Source organism: Rhincodon typus, chromosome 18, assembly GCF_021869965.1.
Source record: "Rhincodon typus isolate 14 chromosome 18, sRhiTyp1.1, whole genome shotgun sequence".
NCBI classification, from domain to species: domain Eukaryota; kingdom Metazoa; phylum Chordata; class Chondrichthyes; order Orectolobiformes; family Rhincodontidae; genus Rhincodon; species Rhincodon typus.
Window position 1 is genome coordinate 4,990,721 of NC_063349.1, and position 25,000 is coordinate 5,015,720.

A 25,000-nucleotide genomic window follows, 5' to 3' on the forward strand; every position below is an offset into this window, starting at 1 on the left:
GGGCACAGCAGAGAGAGACAGTAAGGGACACTGCCATTCGTCACCATCATTCTCCATTGCAGAATGCTAGCTGTTCTTTGCTCTATTTCCAACCCAACCAGTTTATAAACTTGGATTGGAGCTTCTGAATATAAATTTAGAGTGGAATTCCAGCTTGGATCTTAGTTAAAAGTTGAGGTCTTTCGAGTTCTCCCCGATTGTCGATCTGGTGCCATCCTGCATCATACCAGAGTAGAGGGTCCCCCAATGTCAGTTACCACTCAGACCAAAATTAACTTGTCTCAAATGAGACCTTGTGAGATACAACAGTTAGTGCCCATTCTCCTGGGTTTAACATCCGAGTCATGGTTCTTTTCTTTGATCGTAACCTGGTGCCATTATTTGGGAAATGAGTCACTTGGGTTGCTGGGAGGCAACAAAACTATATCCACTTTGCCATAAATTGGCATCATTTTGGCAATCACTTCGACAAAACCTCAGGATGACTGGTAATTGGAGATATTCTTTCAGTTTGGAGCAAAGTACAGGAAGCTCTACTCTACATCCATCTGAGATATACCTGAACTGAGAGCACATGATTCCAATACTGGGTAACTAAGTTCCCTCACTTAAATATTTACACATACAAAGGAAATGTCAGGCGGATAACAAACATCCATTTAGATTGTTTCTTCATTCCCTTAACTAAATTTTGGAGGCAGTTAAATGTCAAGCAAAAGAAAAGAAAACCATTGAATGTCTTCATGTAAAAACCCAATCTTACAATACAGGAGAAAGTGGTCACTTTAGTGACTGTAGAACAGGTGAACAAATTTATTTATGTATTTATTTATTCATTCATTCATGGAATGTGGGGATCACTGGCGAGGCGAGCATTTATTGTCCATCCCTAATTGCCCAGAGGGCAGTTAAGAGTCAACCACATTGCTGTGGGTCTGGAGTCACATGTAGGCCAGACCAGGTAAGGATGGCAGATCTCCTTCCCTAAAGGACATTAGTGAACCAGATGGGGTTTTCCCACAATCGACAATGAATTCATAGTCATCCTTAGGATCTTATTTCCAGAATTTTATTGAATTCAAATTCCATCATTTGCCACGGCGGGATTTGAACCTGCAACTCCAGGGTATTACCTGGGTTTCTGCATTAACTGTCCAGTGATATTACCACGATGGTGATGAATGGCAGTATCCCAGTCTTACCCATCTTATTCCAGCGAGAGAGAGTCTCATTTCTTTCCCGCTCTGTTTAGCTTTCCTTCCTGAGAGCACTGATTTTGCTTGGGGATGTTAATAAATTTGGGCGTTCACAATGTCTCCATGTGTCCATTCATCAGAGCAAGTAAAATCCTACATTAACTTCATGACCACGTACATGCATTTGCCAGCAGGGTATGGACAATTATCAAGGTGAAGGTCAGCAGTACGATGAAATACTCATAGACAGATGCAACTGCAACCCACTTGAGAAACACAATACTATTCAGGATGTCCAGGCTTAATTGACAGCCCAACCACCAGCTTAAATAGCCATTCCCTTCATCAGTCTGCTTTCACAAACTGCAGTTCATTAAGGCTTCTGAAATTGCATCTTCCAAACCTGAGACCTTCATCAACTAGAAGGTCAAGGGAAGCAGATGTTTTGGAACACCAGGACCTTCAAGTTTTCTGACAATTCAGACAGCACTCCCAACTTGGACAAAGATTGCTTCCCTTGAGTCAAATGCATGGAACCCTCTACCTAACAGCATTTAGCGGTACTTTCACCAAATGGGCCATCAAGCTTCAAGAACAAAGTTCAACATTATTTTTCCGACAGAAGCTATCGAAGGGCAAAAAGGCCTTGCTTAATATTAATAGTAATCCTGAGAATTAACACGGAAAAAATATTGGAAACTTTGGCTGATATTTTGTCAAGCTTAAGAGCACCCACTCTACTGTAGTTCCCCAAAAGATGCTCTGGCTGAACTAACTACACAATAAGGCCATGGGACCATGTTGAGGAATCCAAAAACATCTGTAACACTGGAAGGCACTTGCCAGGGAATATCGATAAGGAGAAAGGAAAAGTGATTATGTTGTGCAAGGAGCCTAACTGATAGAAAATGTGATGGGAAGAGGGATGTAGGGGCTAGAAATTAATTGATCTCCACAGTACAATGAGATCCAATCTAGATTAACTTGAGATTGAACAGTAGCCTATCAGTGGAAAATATTTAAGTGAATAATGATATAAGAAACAAGTCAATACATTCTAACAAGGAAGATTGAACATTTGTCAAAGACCTGATTTCCAGAGATGAATAGCAATTAAGGAAATGTTTGACTTTAAAAAAAATGCAAGTGGTAAACAGCACGAAGATAAGATAAGAAGAAAAAATAGAGATATATAAAAGTGAAGCAAAAAGAATCGTAAGGTTTGAAGAAGTATAAACAAAAACTGGCAGCCATGATCTTGACAAACATTCATTGTTAAGGAAACAAAAGAAAGTACAGCCTAAAAAAAGAAGTGAAAGATAAACTTGCAAAATTAAACATTTTTTCTATTCACTTGTGGGACATGGGTGTCACTGGCTGGCCAGCATTTATTGCCCGTCCCTAGCCCGCTCTTGTTAAAACACATGGAACAGAAAGTTGGAAAAATGTAACACAAGAAACCAAATAGTCAGGGGAGGGGGCAAGAGTTACACAGAGCATTAGAAAATCATAGGTAAAGGAGAAGGTAGAAATTGCAAGTTACCAATGGGGCTGATTGTTACCAGAAAATAAAAGGAAGGAAAAGAATGTGTGAATGTCACATTGTACCAAGGAACCATAAAAGTGCAGTAAAACTCAATATTGGAGCATAGCTAAAGGCTTTGTATTTTAATACATGAAGTATTCGGAATAAGACAGATGAGTAGACCCACAAATCGAGGTAAATTAATATGATCTCATAGCCATTGTGGAAACATAGGTACGAAGAGATTAAAACTGGGAACTTAACATTCAGGGATATTTGAGCTTTTGGAAAGATAGAAGAGATTGAAAAGATGGTGGTAGAGCACTGTTAATAAGAGATGAAATGAGGAGGGAAAGAAGACAAGACAACGCAGTGTGGAGCTGGAGGAACACAGCAGGCTGGGCAGCATTGGATGAGCAGGAAAGCCGACATTTTGGGTCGGGACCCTTCTTCATTTCCTGAAGGGTCCCGACCCAAAACGTCAGCTTTCCTGTTCCTCTGATGCTGCCCAGCCTGTTGTGTTCCTCCAGCTCACACGGTGTTATCTCTGAGTCCTGCACGTGCAGTTCTTGCTGCCTCCAAGAGAAAGAAGACACTGTTAGGAGTAGCTTACAGATGCCCAAGCAATAGTTATTCTGTAGGAATCAACAAATAATAGGAGCGTGTCAAAAAAGAGCAGTAATTATTGGTGACTTTAATTTTCATGTTGATTAGGTTAATCAAATTGGAAAGGGTAGCTACAACAACAAATCCATACATTGCTTTAGGGATAGTTTCCTAGAGCAATATGTCATGGATCTAACCAGGGACCAGACTATTCTGGTAATAGGTAATGAGGCAGGTTTAATTAATTAACCTCTGAGTAAATGATCCTTGGGAAGTAGTGATCATAACATGATAACATTTAATATTCAGTTTGAAAGTGAGAAACCTGGGCCACTTATAACTGTGTTTAACTCAAATAAAGGGAATTGCAATGAAATGAGGAAAGGGTCAGATAAAGTGACCTGAGGAGATAGATTAGCAGGAATGTCAAAAAAGCAAATGGTGGCAGACATCTAAGGAGGTAATTCATAATTCCCAGCAGAAATCTAACCCAGGAAGGAGACAAGACTCTAAGAGAGGGATAACCTAACCATGGCTAAGCAAGGAAGTTATGAACAGAAGAATGTTGAAAGAAAAAGCATATGTGGAGGCAAAATTCAGTGATATTCCCAAAGACTGGGATAAATTCAGAATCCAGCAAAGGAGAAAATGAATTTTGAGGGCTAACTAGCAAGGAATATAAAAACTGACAATAAGAGCTCCTTTAAATACATAAAATGGAAGCGAGAGGTCAAAGTGAACATAGACCATTTGGACGATGAATCTACGGAGACAGTTATAGGGTAGAAGGAAACGGCAGAGGAATTAAACAGATATTGTGCTTTATGGTGGAAGATACTTCACACATCCTGTTAATACCAAAGAATATGGGGGAGGAATTAAATGCCATCACCATCACTGGAGAAGTTGTATTAGTCAAACTATTAGGTCTAAAGGCCAATAAGTCCCCTGGCCCTGATGGATTGCATCCTAGGATCCTAAAAGAGGCAACTACAGAAATAGTGGATGCATTGGTTATAATTTCACAAAAATTTTTGGTTTCTGAAGAAGGACCAGACAAATGGAAAGCTGCAAATATGACACCAGTATGCAAAAAGGGAGGGAGGCAAAAAGCAAGTTACCATAGGCTGATTAACCTAACATCTATTGGTGGAAAAGTATTGGAATCAATTATTAAAGAAGAGTCCTTGTGTATATTTAAGGCTGAGATGGATTCTTCATTAGTTAGGAATCAAGGGTTATGGGGAAAGGGCAAGAAAATGGACATGTGGAATGTCAGATCAGTCATGATCCTATTGAATGGCAGAGCAGGTTCAAGGCGCTTAACAGTCTATTCCCGTTCCTATTTCTTATGGACCTATGGTCTTAACCAGGTGAGATAAAAATTCCCAGAAGAATGAAGGGGAATAGAGCGAAAAGAGAAGAATAGCCAAATGTGATTTCTAAGAACCCTTGTGAACAGGTACAAGAAGGTGGAAATTATAGGGGTGGTGATTAACTGATACCAGAACATCTGTAACAGTTTAAGAACATTGCTCACCTTCACTTTCTCAAGTCAAATTAGAGATGGAGTATAAATGCTGGCACTGCCAGGAAGGCTCACAATCCCATAAAAGAACAAAAATAATAGATGGACGTGAACTTCTAGATTCCTTAATATAGAATTAAATAAGTGTATACACAAAAAAGCGCATAATTGTGAGGAGGACTCAGCATGCTATTTATAAAGGACAGGTCAATCTTGATTAGTTTACTTGAATTACAGTAGAAAACTGGAGTGTATAGATTAAGGAACATAGCATATAATGTATCTACGGAATTTAGAGCATTGGGGAAAGGTGCTACGTGAAAGGTATTTACAAAGTCAAGGAATATGATATGAAAGGGAATGTTGTCACATGTGGACCTAACTGGGTGTAGGCAGTAATATTAAATCAATGCTTTTTAAATTCATAGGTTGCAGTATGCCCTCGAGATCAGTACTGAACCAACTATTGTCTTCTATTACACAAAAAGGTTGGGTGTAGGCACAAATTGGAATGATAATTGAAGTTTGCCAATGTCTCCAGAAAGGGTGGCAACAAACGAGGAAGAATGCAGGAAAACAAAACACATTAAACTGTGCGGACAGACGGTAACGGTCATAGCTCAATGCAGAGAAATATGAAGTACATTTTCAAAAGAAGAAATGTGAAAGAAAGCAGGCAGTAAATTGTAAGCTTTGTAACAGAGCAAAGCAACAGGGTGGTCTAGTGGTGCAGACATAGTAGTCTTTGCTTTGAGGGCAGGCAAGATCATAAGAAGGAATTAATACAGACAGACTTTGAATAATTCAACATTTACAGTGTTCTTCAATTTATACAAGCCTTCATACAAGTTGGACTGCATTTGGATAACTATGCGAAGCCTTGGACATCTCACTGCAGGAAACATATTAAAACAATAGCAAGGTAACTCTTCCCAACCCCAGCAGGGATATTTAGTTCTCTAATAGCAAGGGTCCCCCATCCTTCCTTCAGACTCATTCAAAGCTCTCTGCCCTCAACCCACCCCTTACCAGATAGCCTTGTGCCACTCAAATTTTGGTTCTTGCCCACTGGCCAGCTGTCACTTCATAGCCACTCTGGGATGGCAGCTGGGAGAGGAATGCAAATAAGATGCAAGAATTAAAACTGCACCTCCCTTCCCCCAGTCTCCAAATATCAGCTGCTGCTTATAGCTGCTCCTGCCAGAAGCTCTGCTGTTATGGTCTGACACATTTGTCCATCTTGTTATAATTTGCACACATCCACTGTAGTTCCTCTGCAGCCTCTCTGTGATATCCTTTATTCAGGGTGTCACTGCAGTCAATCCCGCTCTCTGTGGCCCAACACTTTACCCTCGAGAAACGATCACTGTGGCTTTTCAGCTCTGAAGAAAATGGTCAAAGTGCTGACATTTGCTTTTGTGAATGCTACCTTGTTAGAGATCTTTTCCATTTGTCTTATGGTTCTATGCATGAAATTTTTAGCAGATGTCTGAGCATCCATTCTTCAAAGCCCTTTGTTTTTTCTCATAGATTATTATACTTATTGTCTAAGATCTATTATACATAGGTACTTATTGTCCAAGTTTTTAAGGCAGACAGGAAATATAAAAACATACGGAATGGGCTAAAGTAGACCATTCAGCCCCTCAAGCCTGCTCTGCCGTTCAGTAAGATCATGGCTGATCTGTTTATGTTTTGAATTCCACATTCCCATCTGCCCCAATTCCCCTGCCTAATAAAAATGTACCCACCTCTATCTTTAAAAAAAATTCAAAAACACCACCTCCAACACCATTGGAAGCAGGGTTCCAAAATTGTACAGCACACAGAGAGAAAAAAAATCTCCGATCCATCCAGAAAGGGTGATCCCTAATTTTAAAACAGTGCCCCCTAATTCTGGACTGACCAATAAGGGGAAACCATCCTTTTCACATTCACATTGTCAAGATCATTCAGGATCTTGTCTACAACAATGAAACCACCACTCACTTCTGAACTCCAATGGAAACGAGCCCAGTCTGTCCAACTCATCCTCGTAAGACAATCTGCTCATTCCAGACATTAATACCACACCCACTTTCAAGTTGCGAATGTATCTCAAGCCTGGGTCATAGAGTCATCCAGCACAGAAATGGACCCTTCGGTCTAAGCAGTCCATGCCAACCATGATTCCAAACTAAACTAGCCCCACCTGCCTGCGCTTGGCCCATATCCCTCCAAACATTTCTTATTCAGGTGTTTATCCAAAAGTCTTTTAAATGTTGTAATTGTACCTACATCCACCACTTCCTCTGGAAGTTCATTCCACACATGAACCACTCTTTGTAATTAAGTTGCGCCTCATGTCTTTTTTAAATCTTTCTTCTCTCACCTTAAAAATATGCCCCCCAATCTTTAAATCCCCCACCCTTGGGAAAAGACACCTGCCATTCTCCTTATCTATATCCCTCATGATTTTATAAACCTCTATAAGGTCATCCCTCAACCTCCTATGCTCGTGAAAAAAGTCCCAGCCTATCTAGCCTCTCCTTATAACTGAAATCTAAATAGAACATCATTCAACTGAGTGAATCCTTCACTTACATTAGGAGAGTTAGAAGCATATTTTAGACAGTGTGTACATCTTTCAGATTAATTTCAATTTTCTCCACCCTTAGGTTGACCACCTTTCTCTTCTATATATCCATCTACATTTTTAATAAATTGAGCAATAATTTAATCATGGCCAGAACTTCACATTTCTGCTGTCCCTCATAATCCTCGATTCCCTTGAATACTGAAAATCTATCTAATTCAGCCTTGAATATATTCAATGTCACAGCCAGCATTGCCCTCTGGGGAAGAGAATTCTAAAGACTAATGACATTCAACTCAGTCTTAAATGGGATACACTTTAGTTTTAATGTTAAATGTTTTAAATGTTTAGTTTTAGGTTCCCCACGAAGGAAAACACTGTTTTCAATATCTATTCTGCCAAGGACCCTCAGAATTTTATATCTTTCAGTAAGATAACCTCTCTTTCAGCCAAACTCCAACGAGTATAAGTCCAACCAACTGACCATTTTCTCAAAAGGCAATCTCTTTCAACTCAGGAATCAGCTGAGTAAACTTTCGCTGAGCTGCTTCTATTGCAATTGAAAACCTCCTTAAGTAAGGAGACAAAAACAAACCATGTAGCTGAGCTTCGGTCTTAATTTGCAACTAGAATGAGAATTTTACTTTTATACCTCACTCCCATTGCAATAAAGGTCAACAATCCATTTACTCTCCTGATTTCTTGCTGTAACTGTGCAGCAACTTTGATGATCAATATACAAGGTCACCCAGATCCCTCTGTAATGCAGTGTCCCCATATAAAAAATTGTCTCACTTTGGATCAAAATAAACAACCTCACATTTTCCTACATTTGCCAAACTATTGCCCCCTCATTTACTCTATATCTGTATGACTTTACAGATTCATTGGTCCAGGGTCTACGTGTTAAATTAGGCTTCCAATCCTGATCAGACAATCATGCACAGATAGACTTAGGTCACTTCCCATCTTAAAGTTCCTGGACAAGGACCTCCTGGTATGAAATGGCAGGGGAGAGGATCAATGTCAAAACCATGTCAGTTTATTCAGCATAAGAGTACCGTATTCTGTGGTTTAAATGTCCAATAACACAGCTCGAATGAAAGGGTAAGCATGTCAGTGTAGGAGTACGGTGGCAAGTAAGTGGATGAGCGTTTAAGGTAGGTCAAGGGGTCAGGCCTAAGTGGGGAAAGGTTAAGGGCAGGGCGGTGTTGAGTCTGATGGGGGTTTTGTCGGGTCAGGGCTGTGTTGGTCTGGTGGGATTGAGTCAGCTCTGAATGGGTGTCTCAGGGCCAGAGGATGGGGTGATGTTGGGTTGGGAAGTGATGGCAGGGAATGATCAGGTCTGGTGTGTCAGAGTCTGTAGTGGGATGTAGTTGGGAAGATTAGTGTGGGTTGTGGGTTCGGTTGAAAAGTTACCCAGGAATTAGGGTAGGTTTTCAATGTTCTAACTTTTCATGGGTGACTATTAATGTTGTGTGAATCAGAACTCTTGGAATTCTCTGACTTTAAGCTTGTTTGTTTGAAGGGATCAGATTGAAGGAAATTGACCATTAGGGGTTCAATTTCCTCAGCTGCATCAGGAATTCTGCATGGTCCCGGGGGGTGATTCCAGTCAATGCTGCTGCAATGCTATGTAGCCATTGGACGTCTGGGCCATTATATCTTCCTCATACTCAAGGAACATGCATTATTACCCATCTTTGCATCATCCATAAATTTGATACAGTGCAATTGGTGCCTTTATCTAAGTCATTAATGTAGTTTGTAAATCATAGAATCCCTATAGTGAGGAAGCAGGCCATTCAACCCATCGAGTCCAGACCAACTCTCCAATGAATATCCTACCTAGACCCATCCCCTACCCTTTCCCTGTAACCCTGCATTTCCCATGGCCAATCCACTTAACCTGCACATCTTTGGACTGTGGGAGGAAACTGCAGCACCCAGAGGAAACCCATGCAAACACAGGGAGAATGTGCAAACTCCCCATAGACAGCTGTCCAAAGGTGGAATTGAAGGTGCTAACCACTGAGCCACCATGCTCTGCTAAATAGTAAATAGTTGAGGTTTCAGCATTGATCCCTGTAGTACTCCCTTAGTTACAGTTTGCAAGTTGAAAATGATCCATTTATCCCAACTCTCTATTTTGTATTGGTCAATCCTTTATGCTTCCACAGTAAACTTTTACAAGACATCTTCTTGAATGCCATTTGGAAATCTACTGATTCCTCTTTTATGCAGCCTATTTGTCACATTCTCAAAAAACTCTGACAAATTTGTCAAACATAATTTTCCTTCTACAAAACTATGTTGACCGCCTGATTGTATTATGATCTTATAAAGGTCTGGCTGTTACCTCCTTGATAATGACTTCTAATATTCCTCAAATGACAGTTGTTAGGCTAATGATATATAATTTCCTGCTTTTTGTCTTCCTCCTTGCTTGAATAAATTGTTTGCAGTTTTGCAATTGGCTGGGACCTTCCAGAATCTAGGGAATGTTGGAAGATTACAATAAATGCATCCACTGCCTCTGCAGTCATTTCTTTAAAGACATCCTGAATGCAGTCAATCAAATCCAGTGTACTTACCATTCTTTAATCCCATTAGGACTTCCCAGTAGCTTCTCTCTAGTAATTGTCATTGGTTTACGTTCATCACTGCCCTTTGCTTGTAGCTTTTCCACTATTCTTGGCATGCTTTTTGTGCCTTTTAGGTGCATTCATCTCATAGAGATGTTCATTCCCATTGGACTATGTCTTTATTGAGAGTCATGAAATAGCTTCTTAAATGCCTGCCACAGCTTCTCAATCATGTTAACTTTCAATCAATCTTTCCAATGTACTCAAACAATTCTGTCTTTAAGCTCAAGGCACTAGTTTTTTTAGTACACATTTCTCATTTTCAAGTTGAATGTGAATTTCTATCTTTTTATGGTCAGTCTTGCCTAGATGATTCATTACTATGAGGTAATTAATTATTAATCCTACCTCATTAAACATTACCAATTCAAAAATAGCCTGAAAACTGTGACTTATTTCCTCTAGTATTTCTTTCCTTCACCCAAAGTGAGTCTACATCTTGATCGATAAAACAAAGATTATTTGTCACAACCTCACAAATCACATCCTTTCTTAATATGAGTACTCCAACCCCTATTCCTTTCTAAAAACCGAAAGAACAGCGGATGCTGTAAATCAGGAACAAAAACAGGTGTTGCTGGAAAAGCTCAGCAAGTCTGGCAGCATCTGTGAAGAAAAAAATCAAAGTTAACGTTTCGGGTCTGGTACCCCTTCCTCAGAACGTCCTTCCCGAAACATTAACCCTGCTCCTTTCTTCCTGTCCTTCTTGAATATTCAAATCTCAGCCTTGGTCACTTTGTAAACACATCTCTGTGTTGGTTATCATATCACGCTCTCTAAAGTCCTCTCTAAATCCCTTGTTATACAATTGCCCAGGACACTGTGATTCAGGTAAGGATAATCACAATTCCCTCGTTCCCCACTACTGGTACCAGAGCCCCATGAGGATCAAACCCATTTCTCCCGCACCAACCTTTGACTCAAACATTCAACTTTGTTGTTACTTATCCCATCTTAGTTTGCTCATAAGTCATGTGGTCAATCAGAGATTCAAATAGTTGTTTAGTAGTACACATCTTGAGTATTGCTTGAAAAAGACAGATCTTGTCAAAGTTTTTTGTCTTGAACTCGCCTTGAGTGCAAGATGAAAAGTTTCAACTAATATGCATTTTGGCAAGACACATGTATGAAGATTATTATCTTACATTTAATTTCTAGCTCATAGCGCCTCAGCAAAACCCCTTTCTTAGCCCTACCTCCACCACTGATACCCATGTGGACCACTACTACTGCAGCAATCCCTCCTATTCCAAATGCCACCCAGTCCTAAAATTACAGGCGTCATGGTAGCTCAATGGTTAGCACTGCTGCCTCACAGCACCAGGAACCCAAGTTCGATTCCACCTTTGGGAGACCATGTGATGACATTTTCCCTATATCTGCAGGATTTTGCTCCAGGTGGTCCGGTTTCCTCCCTCAGGTTAGGTGGATTGGCCGTGCTAAATTGCCCATATTGTTCAGGGATATGCAGGCTAGGTGGGTTAGCCATGGGAAATGTAGAGTTACAGGGATATGGTAGGGGATTGGGTCTAGATGGAACGCTCTTCAAAGGCTCGGTGTGGACACTGTGGGCCGAATGGCCTGCTTCCACACTGTACAGATTCTATGATTCAGTTGTAGTGCTCTTAATGTAGCCTGATACTCTATTTCAATACTGACAGCATACAGCAATGCCAGAGGTGCCACCTTTTTGAGGAAATAGAAGACTCAACTTGAACAAATAAACATAAGTTCATTACTCAAAATAAATTTATTCCTTGGCACATTACTGTTTAAGGGACTTTGCTTTCCATTAATTGCCTACCATGCTTACCACATAACAGCAACTGACTACATTTCATATGTACTTAACTAAATGCAAAGCATTTTAGGAAATTGTGAACTTATAAAACATAAACGGAAGTTCTTTCTTTGTTTGGCCTACCATCCTATACATAATCATACAAACAAGAGACAGAATCTGGGACCTTTCTGATTTGTGTGGCTGAGTTCTATGCTCTCTTTAGGAGCTGAGACATTGAGAGGAGTAAGCAACATGCTATGTTCATTGTAACTCCCACTAGTCTAATGGCTCTATATCACTTTTCCTTTAAATAAAATCTTGTCGATTTTCATTGAAAAAGCCAGTATTTAGTGTATATTCCTTGTTGGCCTTGATCTGGTGGTGGAGAACTGTCTTCTTGATCCTCTGCAGTACATGTCATGAAGGTATTCCAACAATGGTGTCAGCTATGGAATTTTAGAAATTTGTTCCCAGCGCTGACGAAAGAACTGCATTATCTGTTTGAGTCACTCTATGATTCTAAGTATGGATGGAGTGTGACCTTCCGTGCAACTACTTTTACAAACCAGTAGCCTCACCTCACAATAACAGCTAGCCTTTATATAGTGCAGTAACATTAGTAACACACCTCTTCACAGGAACATAGCGGAACAAAATATTGACAGTGCCAAAGAAAGAGTACAGGAGTTGGGACGTTGGTGAGGCCTCTTCCAAAGTACTGCATGCAGTTTTGGTCCCCCTGTTATAGGAAGGATATCACTAAACTGGAGAGGGTCCAGAAAAGATTTACCAGGATGTTGTCATGAATGGAGGGTTTGGGATATAAAAACAGACTGGAAAGGCTGGGGCTTTTTTCATGGAGCATAGGAGGTTGAGGGGTGACATTATAGAGGTTTATAAAATCATGAGGGGCACAGATAAGGCAAATAACAAGGGTCTTTTCCTTAGAGTGGGGGAGGTCAAAACCCAGGGGCATATCTTTTAGTGTGAGAGGAGAAAGAAAAAGGACACGGGGGCAACATTTTTTACACAGAGAGTGGTTCATGCATGGAATGAACTGCCAGATGAAGTGGTGGATGCAGGCACAATTACAACGCTTAACAGATATTTGGATAAATTCATGAATAGGAAAGGTTTGGGGGGACATAGGTCAAGGACAGGCAGATGGGACTAGTTTAGTTTGGGAACATGGTTAGCGTGGACTGGCAATTTTTTCAATACACTTGTGGGATGTGGGCATCACTGGCTGGCCAGAATTTCTTGCCCATCCTAGTTGCCCTTGAGAAGGTGGTGGTGAGCTCCCTTCTTGAACTGCTGCAGTCCTCCTGCTGTAGATTAACCCACTATGCCACTAGGGAAGGAATTCCAGGATTTTGTCCCAGTGACAGTGAAGGAACTGCGATATATTTCCAAGTCAGGATGGTGAGTGGCTTGGAAGGGAACTTGGAGGTGGTGCTGTTCCCATATGTCTGCTGCCCTTGTCCTTCTAGATGGAAGTGATCATGGGTTTGGAAGGTGCTGTCTGAGGGCCTTTGGTGAATTTCTGCAGTGCATCTTGTAGGCAGTACACACTGCTGCTGTTGAGCATCGGTGGTGGAGGGTGTGGATGCTTGTGGATGTGGTGCCAATCAAGCGGGCTGCTTTGTCCTGGATGATGCCAAGCTCCTTGAGTGTTGTCGGAGCTGCACTCATCCAGGCAAGTGGGGAGTATTCCATCAAACTCCTGACTTGTGCCTTGTAGATGGTGGACAGGCTTTGGGGAGTCAGGAGGTGAGTTACTCGCTGCAGTATTCCTAGCTTCTGGCCTGCTCTTGTAACCACTGTGTTTATGTGGTAAGTCCAGTTGAGTCTCTGGTCAATGATAACACCCAAGATGTTGATAGTGGGGGATTCAGTGATGGTAACACCATTGAATGTCAAGGGACAGTAGTTAGATTGTCTCTTATTGGTGATGGTCATAGTCTGGCATTTGTGTGGCACAAATGTCACTTGTCACTTGTCAGCCCAAGCCTGGATATTGTCCAGATCTTGTTGCATTTGAACATGGACTGCTTTGGTATCTGAGGAATCGTGAATGGTGCTGAACATTGTGCAATCATCGGTGAACATCCCCACTTCTGACGTTACGATGGACATTGATGAAGCAGCTGAAGATGGTTGGGCCAAGGATACTCCCCTGAGGAAATCCTGCAGTGATGTCCTGGAGCTGAGATGAGCGACATCTAACAACCACAATCATCTTCCTAAGTGTCAGGTATGACTCCAACTACCAGAGAGTTTGCCCCCAATACGTATTGATTCCAGTTTTGCTAGGGTTCCTTGATGCCACAGTCAGTCAAATGCAGCCTTGATGTTTGGGGCTGTCACTCTCACCTCACCTCTGGAATTCAGTTCTTTTGTCCATTTTTGAAACAAGGCTGTAATGAGGTCAGGAGCTGAGTGGCCCTGGCGGAACCCAAACTGGGCATCACTGAGCAGGTTATTGCTGAGCAGGTGCTGCTTGATAGCGCTGTTGATGACACCTTCTATCACTTCATTAACAATTGAATTTAGACCGATGGGGCGGCAATTGGCCGGGTTGGATTTGTCCTGCTTTTTGTGTGTAGGACATACTTGGGCAATTTTCCACATCGTCAGGTAGATACCAGTGTTATAACTGTACTGGAACAGCTTGGCTAGGGGAGCTTAAAATTCTGGTGCACAAGTCTTCAGTACTATTGCCAGAATGTTGTCAGGGCCCATAGCCTTTGTAGTATCCAGTGTCTCCAACCGTTTCTTGATACCACGTGGAGTGAATCGAATTGGCTGAAGACTGGTATCTGTAATGCTGGGGACCACTGGAGGAGGCCAAGATGGATCATCCACTTGGTATTTCTGGCTGAAGATTGCTGCAAATGCTTCAGCCTTATCTTATGCACTGATGTGCTGGGAGCTCTTCCATCATTGAGGATGGGGATATTTGTGGAGCCTCCTCCTTGGTTGGACTGAAGGATCTGTTTCCATGTTTGTCTGACTCTATGACTTCAATGAGACATTAGGCAGATGGCTCAATGCATAGTCAAAGACATTATTATTTAAGTAGACATGTAAAGGAAGACAGAGGAGAACTCCAGAGGTTTAGTGAGGAAATCTCAGAGCTTGAAACAGAGGCAATTGAAGGCATCATCTCCAATGGTGGAGCAATTAAAATTGGGGATGCTCAAGGGGCCAAAGTTCGATGAATTCAGGGACGTTGGAGGAGTTGGGAGAGGTTGGGAGGGCCAATAAAACGAGGCATTTGAACATAAGGTGGGATTTTGAAATTGTGTGCATAAATACATGTGATAAATACATAAAAGAAAAAGTTTTTGACAAACACTTTTGCAGAACAGGTTGTATCTCTCAACCTATCTTGTCTTGGCATGGATGTTTCAACATTAAACTACACCAAGGAGCATAACAGTGGCTCGTTTGTTCCTTAGCTCCTGATCAGCTCTCAATGCATCACATTGCATTACACAGGCAACCATTTGGGTAAATAGTCACTACTATTTTTGAAGACGGCCAAAGTATGCAGAGAATGATCTCATTGGACAGCAAGAGACAATTAACTGGTTTAACTTTTTGTTTTGCTTGTATATGTTGGCGAAGGGAAGAATGTTGATGATGATGTGAGGAGGTCTCCCTCCCTTTAGGGGTGACACGGTGACTCAGTGTTAACACTGCTGCCTCACAGCATTAGGGACCCAGTGACTGTCTATGTGGAGTTTGCACATTCTCCCTATGTCTGCGTCGGTTTCCTTCGTGTGCGCTCCTGTTTCCTCCCCCAGTCCAAAAATGTGCAGGTTAGGTGGACTGGCGATGCTACATTGCCCCGTGGTGTCCTGGGATGTGCAAGGCGAGAGGGATTAGCCATGGTAAATACAGGGTTACAGGAATAGGGTTGGGGGCTGGGCTGGGTGGGATGCTTTTTGGAGGGTCAGTGCAAACTTGATGGGTCGAACAGCCTCTATCTGCACTGTAGGGAATTTATGAGCCTTTTCTTGAACAGTGCAACAGGACCATAGTTGTCTGCACCAGTACCCAGACTAAACCAGGGGTTACAGGTTGATTCATTCCCCAGTACTGTAGGCAATGAAAATTTTCATCACTTTCACCATTGCACATGGCCAGCTCCTAACACTTTGTAGCTGCAGATGTAGCGGCAATGACCTTTGAAGAAAAATGGAAAGGAAATCTCATGCAATATGAAATGCACATCCCAAACCCCTGAACTTCATACCAAGGACAAGAGCAGCGAGAACACTTGATGACGATGATCACCACATTTCTCTCTAAGTCATCCAAATCACGATCTTGATTTTATTTTTGCACTCATTCTTGGGCTATGAGTATCATTGGCTAGACCAGGGTGTATTGCCCATCCTTATTTATCCTGGAGAAACTGCTTGTGAGCTTCCTTCCTAGAACTGTCGCAGTCCTTGAGGTGCAGGAACACCCACAATGCTACTGTCGCCCCTTCATTGTCACTTAGTTTAAGACCATGAAACATAGGAAGTAGTCCATTCAGCCCATCAAGTCTGCACCAAGAGATCATGCTTAATCTGATAATTCTCAACTGCACTTTCTTGCCTTTCCCTAGATTCCTTGATTTCCCTTATTGATTAAAAGTCTATCTCAGTCTTGAATCTACTTAATGACCCAGCCTCAACAGCCCTCTGCAGTAAAGAATTCCATAGATTCACTGCCCTCAGAGAGAAGAAATTCTTCTTCGCCTGTCTTAAATGTGCAATCGCTTATTCCAAGTTTGTGTTCTCTAATTGCTAGATTCTCCCACAAAAGGAAATAACTGACCCTTTGCATCTGCTTTGTCAATCCCTCTAAGAATCTTGTATGTTTCAATTAAGTAAGACCCTGGAAGCTGAGAAACACTCTCAATATGTGGGTGCTGCAGTTCAACAAAGTAGCTCTTTGTTATTATTTCTGATCAATCTGTTCAAAATATAGTATTAGTACACACCTCTGTAGCAAGTGGCATATGAACCCAAGGTCTCCTGACTCAGAGATAGGGACACTGTCACTGTATCAACAGAACCCACCAACTCCTTCTTAAAGGGAACTGGAGACGTGCAACAAATTATGGTCTTATTAGTGACATCGACAAAACTGAGAATGAATGAAAACAAAACAACTTACATGCAAACATACGCAAATGAAAAGCAGACCAGAAGTGAAATCGTGTAATTCTAAAGCGTTTTTCGAAATCTCGTGATGTCCCAAAGTACTTGGTAACCAACTGATTACTTCTGAGGTGCAGTCACCCTTGCAATGTAAGAAATGCGTCAGGCAATTTGCGCAGCAAACTCCTATAAAGAGCGATGAGCACATTATTAGAGACTGGCTGAAGGATGAAAAAGTGGGCCATTAAAACGCAATGGTTTATTTTCAACCCGCAACTAAAAATGACTTGGTTTCGTAGTCCAGCCAGCAAAGAGTTAAAAAGTGTCTAATTTGGATGGGCAACCAACAATCCATCTCTGGCTCATCCCCCTTTCCATTTGTTGGATTTCACTTTGCGTCACATTCGCCTCCAGCCTGGAGCAGTCGAAAGAAGAACGGGTCTAGGAATCAATGCCCCTTTCAATGTGTTGGAGACATCGACCCCCAGCCCCAGAGCCCCAGCAGGACTCATAACCCATCGCCTTCTTATGGCCCCTTTCTCTCCGCTGCCCACTCAAAGCTCAGTACATACAAAAACCAAGCGCTGGGCCTCTTAAGAAAGCTAAATTAGCCCAGTTTGCATCTGAAGGGTTTATTTTTGAGACAGATCGACTGCATAGGCAGTTGATGTCTCTCCGGCTCCCTGCCTTCTGCTTGTAAGTTTGCAGAAATCCCACAGACATGTTGACCAGAAGGTAAAAAAAATCGCAAATCCGGCTCTATTTTGTTTTTATTTTTAATAATAACACCGGAGAAACAGATCCGTATGTGGGACTCGAACTGGATTCTTGAGGGGGTCTCCGGTGTCTTGTACTTGGGGGAGAGAGAGGGAGAGAGAACCTTGCCTGAAAGGAGAGCGTTCAATGACTGATTTTGCAAGAGTTTTTTCCCTCTCGCCCCCAGTGTCTCTCTCCCTCTCTCTCTCCCTCTTTCCCTGGATGAATCCGAACAGTGATGCAGCCAGGGACTTACAGTCCAAATTAATCCAGCACAACATGGCAGATCGACACCGTGTTTAGCAAGGAGAGGAGCAACTGGCTTTGTATTCTGCCATGCATAGCACACAGTACTGCACCGATGGCCCCGATGTACCAAGGTAAGACTTGAAATTAACACACACTCTTTTCCCACCCCCTCTCCCTTTTATGATCCTGTCAATGAAACCAGCTGGGAGGTTGAGGATGGGATGGTACGTTGTGGGGGCTGAGGTAAAAGAGGGGTTCATTGTGAGGGAAGGGGGGGTGTCGGTGGTGGTGTAGGGAGAGAAGTGGTCATTTTCACATACTGCCCCTGTCTGCGTGCGGAAATCAAAGGGAGACTTTCATTGGGTTCATGTGAAACAAACCTTCTTATTGTTCAGGAGAGAAGGCTGGGGCTGGGGGGGGAGTCTACACTCTGGCAGCTAAGACATCCACCCCCCGGGTCTGGATCCCCACTCCAGTGGATTTGTAACAACGATAAAATAATTTTTAAAAATACAAAATCAGCAATGTCAGCTCCCCACTAGCCTCCCCGACTCCCCCCTTGCTCGCCCCCTCCCCAATTCCCCCGTTTTATTTCGGTGAATGTGTGTTTTACGCGAACCCACTCCTGGGTTCTAATGTATCAAGACAAGGGGAGCCAGAGGAAATCGCTGAAATGATTAATTTCTCAGATCTGCGGAAAACCAACTGAGGAAACTTTGCGTGGTTATGAAAGTCCCATTGATTCACGGGGCGAACAGTTGGAAGGATTTCCTGGTGATAGCGGGGCTTGGATTAAAGACTGGGAGACAAAGGAATGCTTTAAAGGTGGCTCCTGGAAGAAAAAAGCAACTCTGCAACAAATTTCTGCTTTGTTGTTTTTTTTTCCCTTTGTAATACAAAGCCCTTTTCAGTTTCGTCCCCAGCAACAAAAATAAAAATCAACTCTGCTTTTAAGTTCTTGTGTGGTGGGGGGGAATGAAGCACCCAGTGTGTTGAAAGCGAATTTCCTAGCACTGAGAAAGGGCACGATCAGTATAAGAGAAACTATCTAGGTTCTGAAATTATTGTTTCCCTTCTCTGAAACCTTCACCTGCTGCCCTCTGTCGGCCGAATGCACCGTGCTGACGCTCTCACTGTTGAGCTATCTGACCACTGGACTCTTTATTTCGACATGGGGCGGGGTGGGTTGCCTTTTTTATTCGGTGCTTTCCTGGTGATTTATTACTGCAGTTGTCCTCACGTATTGCTCGAAGTCTTTCCACATTCCAGCAGGACGCTGTGCATTTGCAAACAGTTGTCCCGTTGCAGACCCAGTGGTGGTGCACGCTATTCGGTGCTTGCCTCTGGCTCAGAATGTTTGAAGGAAACTACAGTATGATCACTGCGGAGATGACCAGAGAGAGAGAGAAAATAAAGCCTCCCTTAGTCTGAACCGTTCAGCTTACGAATTTGATTGACGATTGCATTTGGGAGTATTGTGTATTCACTCGAATGGCACACTTATTTCATGCCCCTGATTACTGGTGTGTAGACGGGACACAGATTTCACCACCTCAACTCTGTCTGGAAAATACTGGTGTAGGATTTTCACATTTAAGGATGGAAAAAGGAGGAGCGGAGCTTATGCCCCACAAAGAACTTGGGAGTAGGCAAAAAGAAACACAAAGCTAGCAGGAAAAATCCCTTGCATTTCCCTACAAATGAATTAATCTCCGTCAGCAGGGAGTTGTGCAAAGCTCCAACTCTCACCAATGCTCCTAGTGAGAGTTTTTCCAAACTTTTCTCCAGGGGGACTCACTGCAAATGTGGGTACAGGACGCTTTGTGGATGTTACCATGCTCACCTCAGTAGACGTTTCCGTGCACGTGGGGTTACCTCTCAGGAAATATTAAGACCTTCACAGATGCTGCCATTTGTAAATATTAATATGATCACTGGGATGTGCTTATATAAATATTAATATATGGACAGGGACCCACTGTAAATATTAACACGCATAAAGGAATCCTCTATAAGTACTGCCACACTGAGACCCTCTGTAAATACTATCAGGCTTATAGAATCCCTGAAATATTACATTCACACAACATGTAAATATTTCAGGGTCTATCTGAAAATTCCATTCTCTTATTGGGACCATCTGTAAATGGAAATGTGCTCAAATGCGCTGTACATTGTAAATATTAACCTGCTGCCTGCACTCATTTGTAAAGATTAATGGCACAAGGACCCTTCTGTAAATATTTACAAATTTCACAGGGAATCTTAATACTAAGATAGAGTTGTGCAGCATGGAAACAGACTCTTTGGTCCAATCCATCCATGCCAACCAAACATCCCAATCTGACCTAGTCCTATTGCCAGCATTTGGCCCTTATCCCTGTAAACTCTTCCTATTCATATACCCATCCAGATGCCTTTTAAATGTTGTAATTGCCCCAGTCTCTATCACTTCCTCTGGTAGCTCATTCCATGTATGCACTGTCCCCTGCGTGAAAAAGTTGACCCTCAGGCCCTTTTTAAATCTTTCCCCTCTCACTTTAAACCAATGCTCTCTAGTTTTGAACTTACCTATCCTAGGAAAAAGACCTTGGATATCCATGCCCTTCATGATTTTATAAACCTCTATAAGGTCACCCCTCAGCTTCTGGTGCTCCAGGGAAAAAAGCCCTAGCCTAATCGGCCTTTCTCTATAACTCAAATCCTCCAGTCCTGGCAATATTCTCGTAAATCTTTTCTGTACCCTTTCAAGTTTAACGCGTCTTTCCTATAGCAGAATGGTCTTGCTTAAAGATATTCTCCACTGTGAAACATGAACATCCTCACAGGTTCTCTCAATATATTACCAACCTCATAGGGGCTCTGTGTAAATACAAACACCCTCACAGGGTCCTCGTGTAAATATAAACATCCCCACGGGGCCCTATGTAATTATGAACAATGTCATGGGACCTTGTGTAATTATAAACACCCTCACAGGGGTCTTGTGTAAATATAAACACTCCCACGGGGGCCCTGAATAAATACAATCACCTTCACAGGGGTCCCCCTGTAAATATAAATACCCTCACAGGGGTACCTTGTAAATATAAACACCATCGCAGGGATCCTCAGGTAGTTACAAACACCCCCACGGGGTCTTTTATAAATATAAACACCCTTATATGAACCTTATAGGAGTAAATATGAGCACCTCACAGCAAACCATCTGTAAATATTAATGTGCCTGTACGACCCCTCTGTGAATATCAACACTGTCAAAGAAACCTCTTTAAATAGTGGCATGCCCAAATGCATCCTTCTCTGTAAATATTAATCTACCTGCAGTGACAATCTGTAGTAACACACTCACAGGGACCTTCTGTACATATTAACTCATGGGGGATACATTCTACTGTAAATATTAACAGTTCAACTGTACATAATGACTTTTATGACCAGAAAAATTTCCAAAAAGCATTGCAGCCAATGAATTGCTTTTGAAGTGTAGTCCCACATGTAATTAGAGCAAGTCCAGAGCCAACTTGGGCCCAGTAAGTTCCCACAAACAGCAATGAAAATAAATGTCTTGCTCAGCTCAGTTTTCATGTTAGGTGAGAGGTAAATATTGGCCCAGTCTTTTTGAATAAGATCTTTTACATCCACCTGAGATTAGTTCTGCATCTCTTCTGAAAGACAGTGACAGTGCAGTACTCCCTCAGATGTTTTTTTCAAAAAAGCAATTGATAGTGGTTACATGGTCTGCCACGATGGGATTTGACCTTTGACTCCAGGATATTAGCCTGGGGTTCTGGATTACTACAGTGACATCACCACCAACCCATCTGTAAATTAGCACCCTCGGGTGAGAAAGCTATGGCTGTTTCAGATTATGAAAATCTGAATTGAAAAACATAAAGTTGTTGGAAATATTCAACAAGCCTGGCAGCATCTATGGGAGAAAAACTGAATTAACACTTCGAGGTCGATGACCTTTTGTGGGGAAGATGCAGAATGCAGGAGTGTGATACCAATCATACTGAGGGGAAAGATGAGGAAAATGTGCTGAATTCCTGAATGCACAGAAGTTTCCAGGGATTTAATAAGAGGATGCAGAATAGTTCATGCTATCAGCAGAGCAGTTCTCACTGCCTCTTGCCTCAGTTTACTTGGTGGAATTGACTTGCACTTTGTGTTGGACAGGCTCCAATGTAGCACAAGGAGAGAAACCAAACTCTGCTCTGTTTATTACAATGAGTTCCAAATGCTGCGATGGTCCTCCGTATAATACCAGTCCTTGAAACCGCTCCATGTACGCTTCCTAATCCCAATGGAACCCATTGTTGCTCAGGTTGGCACAGCGTTTAGTTAAAATCTCACCATTTTGAAAAAGAAGGCTCAGTGGTAAGCATTGCTGCCTTGCAGCGCTAGGGACCTGGGTTTGATTCCAATCTTGGGTGACTGTCGGTGTGGAGTTTGCACGTTCTCCCCGTGTCTGCGTGGGTTTCCTCCGGGTGCTCTGGTTTCCTCCCGCAGTCTAAAGGTGTGCAGATTAGGTGGATTATCCATGCTAAATGGTCCCATAGTGTCCAGGGATTGCAGCTAGATGGATTAACCATGATAATTGTGGGGTTATGGGGATAAGGGTGAGCGCAGAGTCTCAGTAGGATATTGTTTGGAGGATCGATGTGGATTCAATGGGCTGAATGGCTTCTTTCCACACTGTAGGGATTCTATGAACTTCTGTTTGTACAGCTTCTTTCACAATCTCAGAAAATGCTGAAGTCCTTTACATTAAATGAAGTATTTTAACATTATAGAAATTGTTGTGTGGTATGAAACATGGCAGTCAATTTTAGCATCATGAAGTTTTACAAGCAGCAACGTAATAATGATCAGATAGTCTGCTGTAGTGTGGTTGGTTAAGTGATAAATATTGGCCAAGTAATGTTGGCACAAACTCTGACTTCAAAAGGAAGAAGTGGGCAGAGGCTGTGTGTCAAACCCGGGGTCTTCCTGTGCCATACACCTAAGAGCAACCTAGTCATTCACGAGATCTTGCAGGGATGTCAGTGCCATAGAAGTCATGTTACTATAATGCTGATCTCCTTCAGGATAAGTTGTCAAGACAGGGTCAAGGGGACTTCACTCTGCATCTTGCAGTGCTGCACCTGACCTTGTTTATAAAGTCACAGAATCATACAGCATGGAAACAGACCCTTCACTTTAACACGTCCATGTTGACCAGATATTTGCAACCATTTGGCCCATATCCCTTTAAACCCTTCCTATTCATATACCCATTCAGATACTTTTAAAGTGTTGTTTAAACCCACCTCCAACACTTCCTCTGCTAGCTTGTTCTATACACGCACCACCCTCTGCGTGAAAAAGTTACCCCCCCAGGTCCTTTTTAAATTTTCCCCCTCTCACCTTAAACCTGTGCCCGCTGGTTTTGGACTCACCCCGTCCATGCCCCTCATGATTTTATAAACCTTTACAAGGTTTCTTTCAACCTTCCACCCTTTGCAAGTATCACCTGATTCCATCCTCCCCTCTCCAAAAATCCTTGAATGTGTTGCCTTTTGAAGCCATTTCCAACTTTCTTGGAGCTCCATGTTTCAATTTGTCCAATCGGGTTTCTGTTTCCATGATAGTACAACATGCCTCTTATCAAAATCAAAGATTCTGACAAAGGTAAACTTTCTGTATGTGCCATTTTCAGGTTGATAGGCCATTACTTGTCAGGTGCTGAAAGATCAATGCGCAGAAGGTAGCAACTTAAAGGACTTAGTTGAAGAGATCAAGCATAATGTATCTAATTTTGCTGGGTGATACCAATCTAGGTGTGAAAACAAATTGTGAGAAGAAAACAAAGTATCAACAAAAGAATATAGATATGTTTAAGACATGGACAAGAGGTGACAGTATAATATGAGAGTATACTTGGTCAGAAGAACAGGAAAGAAACTTGTTTTTGTTTTGTCATTGTTCAAGTAACACAAAAAGTTAATAGCAAACAATTTATGGCCTTCATTGCTTGGTGATATTGTGGTCTTCATTGCACAATGTTGGAATACAAGAGTAAAATAGTTTTGCTGCAACTGTAGAAGGCTTTGGTGAGACACATGAGAGTGTAAAATTTTAAACATAGGCTCATTTTGCCCTGCCATTCTTGATCATAGCAGATAATCTACCTTAATGCCATATATGGATATCCCGTGATGTCATCAGTATTTAGAAATTTGGTGATCTTTGTCTTGAACATACTCCGTATTTAAACTTTCACAGCCCTCTAAGGTAGACCGTGCCAGAGATTCACCACCCTCTGTTCCTTCTTATCTCTGTCCTAAATTGCTTGCCCCTATTCTGAGCCTCTGTCTCCCTGATTCTCGAATCCCTCAGTCAGGGGAATCATTCTCTCTGCATCTACCCTGTTTCAATGAGATTTCCTGTTGTTCTTTTAAACATTAGAGAGCGCAAGCACAACCTTCTCAATTTCTCCTCATAGGACAGTATCTCCATCCCAGGAATTAGTCTGGTGACCCTCTGTTGTCCTCCTCTGTGACAAGTACATCCTTCCTGAAACAAGGAGACCAGAACTGCGCACAATACTCCAGGAGCTGTCCCAGCAAAGATTCTGTACAACTGAAACCAGATGTCTTTATTCCTGTTCTCAAGTTCTCCTGTGTTTAAAGGCTAACATACCATGTGCCCTCTTGGTCTTCCTAATTGGTTGCTGCACCTGGTATTAGTTTTCAATGACAAGGTCACTCAGCTTTCTTTTGGATACCATCACATTCTGAATCTCTCACCATTTCAGAAATACTCTGCACTTCCATCCTCTGACCAAAGTGGATAATCTCCAGTATATGTTTAATTTGGGCCCTCATAATTACAGAATATACCTATCTTCTGACGGTCGTTGCCCCTGAAATATTGCCCAAACGTTCACCTGGCTGCAGAGATGTGACCAGATGTGGCCAAATGGTAAGTTTT

The 25,000-nt window shown here is 42.1% G+C and overlaps 2 protein-coding genes across 7 annotated transcripts in view; one reads left to right on the forward strand and one right to left on the reverse strand.

Annotated features, from left to right (window-relative positions):
• The window catches only part of LOC109934949 (thromboxane-A synthase-like), a 110,020-nt gene extending 92,781 nt beyond the window's left edge, over positions 1–17,239 (reverse strand). The window contains exon 1 of the transcript XR_007264073.1: positions 17,034–17,239. The gene's annotated coding sequence lies outside the window, so the exon portion shown is untranslated. The remainder of the gene's footprint in view (positions 1–17,033) is intronic.
• Positions 17,240–17,443: 204 nt separating this feature from the next.
• The window catches only part of hipk2 (homeodomain interacting protein kinase 2), a 240,555-nt gene continuing 232,998 nt past the window's right edge, over positions 17,444–25,000 (forward strand). For all 6 annotated transcript variants that reach the window (XM_048607605.1, XM_048607606.1, XM_048607607.1 and 3 more), the window contains exon 1: positions 17,444–18,153. In XM_048607605.1, coding sequence (XP_048463562.1) covers positions 18,135–18,153 — 19 coding nt within the window. In that variant the 5' untranslated portion in view covers positions 17,444–18,134. The remainder of the gene's footprint in view (positions 18,154–25,000) is intronic.